At 43.4% G+C, this 7,008-nt stretch overlaps 1 protein-coding gene across 1 annotated transcript in view; it reads right to left on the reverse strand.

Moving 5' to 3' along the window:
• Positions 1-6,552, reverse strand: part of ttll12 (tubulin tyrosine ligase-like family, member 12) — a 31,868-nt gene extending 25,316 nt beyond the window's left edge. The window contains exons 1-6 of the mRNA XM_066669458.1: positions 6,349-6,552; positions 3,651-3,793; positions 3,208-3,406; positions 2,946-3,105; positions 2,085-2,218; positions 857-933 (exon numbers count right to left, since the gene is read on the reverse strand). Of these exons, the coding sequence (XP_066525555.1) occupies positions 857-933; positions 2,085-2,218; positions 2,946-3,105; positions 3,208-3,406; positions 3,651-3,793; positions 6,349-6,552 (917 nt within the window). The remainder of the gene's footprint in view (positions 1-856; positions 934-2,084; positions 2,219-2,945; positions 3,106-3,207; positions 3,407-3,650; positions 3,794-6,348) is intronic.
• Positions 6,553-7,008: the final 456 nt, after the last annotated feature.

The raw sequence follows: 7,008 nt of genomic DNA on the forward strand, positions 1-7,008 counted from the left end.
ACATTCAGTAGCGCATTTCAGTTGCAAACAGTAAAGATAAACACCTGGCTTCATATCTACAAGCAGAAAAAAGAGGGGATAAGGCTGAAGGGTTTTAACCACACACACAGGAAGCTTCTGCAGCTTATTAACTCCTAGATGAACAGGGGATGTGTTTCCCCCCTTATGTCAGAAAATGGAGTTCTATAGAAGACACAGACAGCAGAGTTCAAAAAGTCAGAGCTCTGCTGTTATCTAACAGAACAGCACACATGAGACATTAAGACCCCCTCCTGCTTCAGAGTGTAATTCACCTTTACAGCACTGTCCTGAAACAGAGGGAGGGGAAGGAGTGCTGCGGGTGGGGGGGGGGGGGGGTGATTTCTTACCCCGAAAACATAGCTATAGAGCAGTTCCTGCAGTGCTGAGCCTGTTCTCCCTGTCACAGCTCAGTGGAGTATCACACTGACTTTGAAGTTGTACATTTATGGTACAAATACTACCTAGCGTTGCTTTAATAACACTGTATTAAGCCTGTATTTGAGTTATTAGTTATAGATTTATGTATCTGCAGTTTACAAGAAGTAATGTGTGTTTGTAACCTTTTAGACAACAATAGCATACGCTTTTTTTTTTTACCATCACGTTTTAAAATGCATTACAGCCCCTGTTTATGAATGTGTTCCTTCAAGTTTATTATAAAAGTGTTAATGTCTAATGTAAACTCATTAATGCATTTACAGAAGTTTCAGAAGGAGATGCATTAAAAAAAGCTGGTGAATAAGGGGTTAACACGTGAAGCTTTCCTCTGTGCAATGAATCAAAGTCAAAAGTGTTTTAATGAGGGCAAGGGAATTCAGCAAAAAGTTATACTCACTTGAGAACCTTCCCCTGAGGCACAGTGTGGGGGAGTGTGTCCACTGGCAGCTGCTCCTGGTTCTCTTTCAGTATGGTCTGGAGGAGAGGACACAAGAATGTGGAGACCATCACTCTACAGGAATGTGTAGGTCACACAAGGGAACGTCTACAATTGTGGGAAAACACAGTTCTAAGTTGTTGTTGTTTTTTTTAAAGTGGAATGGTGTGTTTGAGGGAAAATAACGACTGTTGTTTGTAGACAGCTGTCTGTAAGTTTTTATTCACCGTTTACCACAGAAACTCATTTGTAACTCGAGCTGTTTAGTTTTGTAGCACTGTCGCTAACGCAGTTAGCCGTCTCCTGAGTTTGGAGACATTTCCACCTTAAGTGATTCGAAACAGCTAAAATAAGTCAAAATTACCCACCTATGGAGAAGGAATAGAGCAATATCCTCATTTTGTTTCAGGATTTTCAACATTTGGAATATTTCTGTTGTCTAAAATATACACCAGATGCCTCTGCCATGAGCGAGAGAGAAAGAGACTAACATCCCTGAACCCTCATCGCCTGCTCAACAAGTCAAATCATGGTATTTCTGCACCACACTTAAATGCCAGTAGTGTTTTAAATGAAAAAATACGCTTTTGAACCAACCGCTTTTCTGTTGCTTTGCATATATTTTAATGAAAAACTTTGTACATGCATTTTCATCATATGTTCTAACAGCGTAAAAGTTACACACAATTTTGTCCTTTTGGCAGTAAAACAATGAGCCTGCAGCTTTGCTAAACCAGATAACAAAGCTGATTCTACAGGTGTAGTGGCTATGACTCTAGAAGTGTGATTTATCACTAGAAGCACCGAGCACTGGTTATTTGACCGCAGCGAACCTCAGTTCATTGTTTTTCCCCAGTATTTTCCTTTATATATCTCAGTTTATAACTTTTTATAGATATATAAATGTTTGCTTTTTTGAATCCTCTTATTTAGAAATGTGACTAAGATATTTAAACACACCACAGCACACAGCACCTTACCAACCATCAACAGCATGACACAGTTGATCAGGTAACATCTGGCTTTGATGGAAATACCTAGGCAATAATATTTGGACATTGATAAGACTGAACTCACTCAGTTTTAGGCCTGTGAACATTTAGACAATAAAATTAACAAACAAACAGATGTAAAATCAGCCCGATGCCCTGTAGAGGCGTATCACACGAGTGCAGGACAGAAAACAAACCTCATAATAAATGTCAGCAGGCTCCGGAGTTTCTTCGCTTACTGTGTCCAGATCAGTGGGGAACCATGGTAGCAGTCTGCAAGTCCTCAACAGTGCATCGGCCTCTCCGTACGTGTAATCCCTTGTCACCTCATCTGCAGGGGGTCAAGAGCATGAGGCACCCTTCACCAGATTAACCTTACATTAAAAGCTCTGTTTGAACTGGATAAGTTTTACATAAATGGACAATGTACACAAGACAGTGATTTTAAACGTACTGACTTTGTGGTAGTTCAGGTGTGTTCAGGGAACGTCTATGTGAAGTAACACTGCTGTCTTTTCATTGTACGCGGCTGATGTTTAACTCGTCTGTAAGTGTTTATTCACTGTTTGAATTCCCACAGAAACTCGTGTAACTCGAGCTGTTTAGTTGTATAGCACTGTCGCTAATGCAGTTAGCTGTCTCGCGAATTTGCAGACATTTCCACTTTAAGTGATCCGCAACAGCAAAAATATGTCAATATTACGCACCTATGGAACAGGAATAGAGCAACATCCTCATCTAGGTTCAAGCTTTTCTAAATTTGGAGTTCTCTCCATCGTCTAAAATCCTCCAGATGCCATTTCTGCCATTAGCAAACGGAGAGCAAAAACCTAGCATACTCGTTTACTGACGCTGGGGTTTCATAAACACATCAGACCAGTTTCCAGCTCAAAAAGACCAGAAATAAGCAAATGGTAAGGAACGTCTATATTTACACAAGACAATTTTATACTCATATTTATACACTATATATTATATATAAAGGAGTCACTGCACAAGAGTCCAGTGCTCTAGAATGGAAAGGCATAGAGATAGGAGATGTGGGAGTGTGAGAATACCTCCATTCTCAAGGTCCTGAACAGGCCAGAGGACAGAGTACGCTATCTGCTGAGGAGCATAGAACAAAGGGGCCATACAGCAGGAGGGCTGTGAGGAGTGCTGCACCTGGGAGCCAAACTCATCCATTATGTACCAGACCGGTACTTTCTCCTCTGCAGACTGTAAAACACACACACACACACTTCAAAACTGGCCATTGCATCAGCACACACCAGATGCCTAAATTAACATGGTCTACAGTAGTACACTACAGTAATGTACCCCCTGCGAGAGCTGGTAGGTCTGACTGAATTTCCACATGTCGTCCAAGACGAGTTCAACCGTGTCAGGGTCAGGGGCTTCCCCGTGAAACGAAAGGCCCATTAAGCTGGCCATTCTCCCCAACAACCCTGGAATCTCCATCAGCTGCTGCCTGGCATTCTCCACCCGATATGTCCATGCATGGTCCACCAGATAAACACTGCAAAACAGTGAGAGTGTGCTTCATTTTTCAGTCGAAACCCTCACAAATAACTACTGGAATCTTCTCGAACCCTATTCACACACAGATTTACATTTAAAGCATCCCTAAAATTATAAAACCATGAACCAAACCCCAAAAGAGGGCATATGCAAACACAACAGCAGCGTTCTCCCCCTGTGGCTTGTTACAAGGATGACTAAGGACACTGGATGGCTGTCTGACATGGCTCTGCTGCCCTCACCTGGATGGATCACAGGCCTGCAGGCCACTCTCCCGTGTCACAATGACTTTAGATGAGACCTCAGCTCCAGGGATGGTCTCCTCCTCCACATCTTCCTCGTGCTCCACTCGCATGATTCCAAACACCTCTCCCGCATCAAAAACCTGGAGTAGAAACACAACAGACTTGGGCAAACGTTTGTGTACTACCAGGAACTGTGTGGAAAGGTGTGGGAGAATTGTAGTGTTTCTCTTTATCACATATTCTTTATACATATGATCTATGACTACACCTTTAACTCACACACCATTAAAGAAATAGACACTGGATGAGGTCCAGCTTACAAAGCTAATAAATAAAATCCTTACCCATTTTAGTAGACCATTTATTAAGGTAAAAAAAGGGAAAAATATACTAATAAAAAAACACTGTATACGCATCATCTGTGCATGTGCTGCACTGTAAAAAACAGGATTTTTTATTGATAATAATTATGGCCTGTACCTTTCTGGAAAGAAATCGTGGGGGTGTCAGTCTTTGAAGAAGTGAAGGCATGAATCCTTAAGTGATTAAATAATATAATTGTGCCTTTAGACTGCCTGAGTTTTGTTGACAGATTTCTTTCCATGAGACCTGATTAGTCTGGTGGTCTTTATTGTGTGTGTGTGTTCAGCTTTGTCAGAATGTGTGTGGTGTTTGGTCTTGTTAGTGTTTGTTTGAGGTGGTATTTAGCCGTGTTAGCGTGTGTGTGTATAATGGTGTTTAGTATTTTTTGTTTGTACATGGTGGTGTTTAATTTTATTTGTGTGCATCTTTAGTCGTTAGTGTGCGTATGTATGTGGTTGTGATTAGCCGTTAGCCTGTGTGTTCAACATTGTTAGCATGTGTGTGTTTAGCCTTGTTAGCGTGTGTGTTTGTGTAGTGGTGTTTAGTCTTTTTAGCATGTGTGTGTTTAGCCTTGTTAGCATGTGTGTTGTTGTGTAGTGGTATTTATTCTTTTTAGTGTGTTTAGCCTTCTTAGTGTGTGTAGTGGTGTGTAGTCTTTTTAGCATGTGTGTGTTTAGCCTTGTTAGCATGTGTGTTGTTGTGTAGTGGTATTTATTCTTTTTAGTGTGTTTAGCCTTCTTAGTGTGTGTAGTGGTGTTTAGTCTTTTTAGCATGTGTGTGTTTAGCCTTATGTGTTTTTAGCCATGTTAGCATGTGTGTGTTTAGCCTTGTTAGCATGTGTGTGTTTGTGTAGTGGTATTTAGTCTTTTAAGCACGTGTGTGTTCAGCCTTGTTAGTGTGCGTAGTGGTGTTTAGTCTCTTTAGCATGTGTGTGGTAGCATTAAGTCTTGACAAAATTTCATACCTCACACACCCAAGGAACCAATCCTGTTTTTATACTGTTGTATTTCTGAGGGTCTCGTTCTTATTCTGAAATTATTTGGAAATTGTTTGGAATTTATCAGATCTTTAAATTCCTGTTGAACTGACATCTTAGGATCACAAGCCAGGACAGATAAGCTGAGGGGGCTTATTGTGCTGAGCATTCATGGTGCCTGGCGTCTGATGACCCCCGATAACGGGATGCCTAATTCCTGCCTGGTTCCTGTTAACCTAAAGCAGGATATACTGATTAGCCATAACATTACCACCACTTCTTTTCTTTTCTCTATGCTCTCTGTCCATTCTCTCAGCTGCACTGACCACACAGGGGCGATTTGTATTTCCACAGTTACAGAAGCTAGTCCATCTGTTGCTCTGCTATCTTTTATTGCCCCCTTTCATGCTGTTCATCAATGAACAAGACCCCCACAGAGCAGGTGAGATGTGGTGGTGGATCGTTCTCAGATCCAGACAGTGAGCATATATCGGTCCACTGTCATAAAAAGGCTGGCACACCACTGACTGGAGACCACTGCTGATCCACCATCGGACCACTCAGATTACTGTCCTGTACAAGATATAACTCATTTATAATCTCCTCACACAGATTTTACATTCACAGAGAAAACAAACTACCTCCAACTTTGCCCTCAGTGGGTCAACAGTGGTCCGCCGTCTCCTTGCTCTCAGGGGAGCTGCAGTGACACTGACGTGGTGGTGGTGTGTTAGTGTGTGTTGTGCTGGTGTAGAGTGGATCAGACACAGCAGTGCTGCTGGAGTTTTTAAACCCCTCAGTGTCTGGACTGAGAACAGTCCACCGACCAAAAACATCCAGCCGACAGCATCCTGTGTCACTGATGAAGGACTAGAGGACGAGCGACACACACTGTGCAGCGACAGATGAGCTACTGTCTCTGACTCTACATCTACAAGGTGGACCAACGAGGGAGGAGTGTCTCACAGAGTGGACAGAGAGTGGACACAGGGTTTAAAAACTCCAGCAGCACTGCTGTGTCTGATCCACTCTACACCAGCACAACACACACTAACACACCACCACCACGTCAGTGTCACTGCAGCGCTGAGAATGATCCACCACCACATCACACCTGCTCTGTGGGGGTCCTGAGCGCTGGAGAACAGTGTGTAAAGTGATACAAAGTATGCAGAGCAACAAATCAAGGGGGGCTGCTGAGTGTATGGTTTAAAGAGACGTTAAGTGAATGAATGTTGATGAACTCCTCTGTTTACTCACACTGTGCAGAGACAGACGGTAAAGTGAAACTAAGTGTGTGTGTGTGTGTGAGAGAGAGAGAGAGAGGGGGCAGTGCTGTGTGTGAATTAACTTTACCTCATTGCTGAGTTTATAATGCAGGCTCCTCCAGTACAGCGGAGGAACCCCTGCTGACCTCAGAGCAGCGCTGTGAACTGTGAGGAAGGCTCTGTACTCCTCATCCTCCGCTCCGTTTCCGTTTCTGAACTCGTTCTCCATCTCAGACTCTACACTCCAGGCTTCGGCACACACACGTGTGAACCCGGCCCCGCGATGCATCATGGGAACTCCAGTTAAAGAGACGGTACACGGCTACGCTGTACACCGATCAGCCTTAATATTGCGTCCACCTCCTTTTTTTTCCACTCACTGCCCGATCTCTCAGCTCCACCTCCCACACAGGAGCACTCTGTAGGTCTACAGGTACAGTCTGGTGTACATCTGTTGCTCTGCATACTTTGTTAGCCCACTTTCACCCTGTTCAGGACCCCCACAGAGCAGGTGTGATGTGGTGGTGGATCATTCTCAGCGCTGCAGTGACACTGACGTGGTGGTGGTGTGTTAGTGTGTGTTGTGCTGGTGTAGAGTGGATCAGACACAGCAGTGCTGCTGGAGTTTTTAAACCCCTCAGTGTCTGGACTGAGAACAGTCCACCGTCCAAAATGTCCGGTGGGAATCATCCTGTGTGAGTTTTCAATGCCACAAATTACCTTTCAGACCCCTTATTACCTTTCAGAC

This window comes from Hoplias malabaricus, chromosome 4 (genome assembly GCF_029633855.1).
Source record: "Hoplias malabaricus isolate fHopMal1 chromosome 4, fHopMal1.hap1, whole genome shotgun sequence".
Lineage (NCBI taxonomy): Eukaryota > Metazoa > Chordata > Actinopteri > Characiformes > Erythrinidae > Hoplias > Hoplias malabaricus.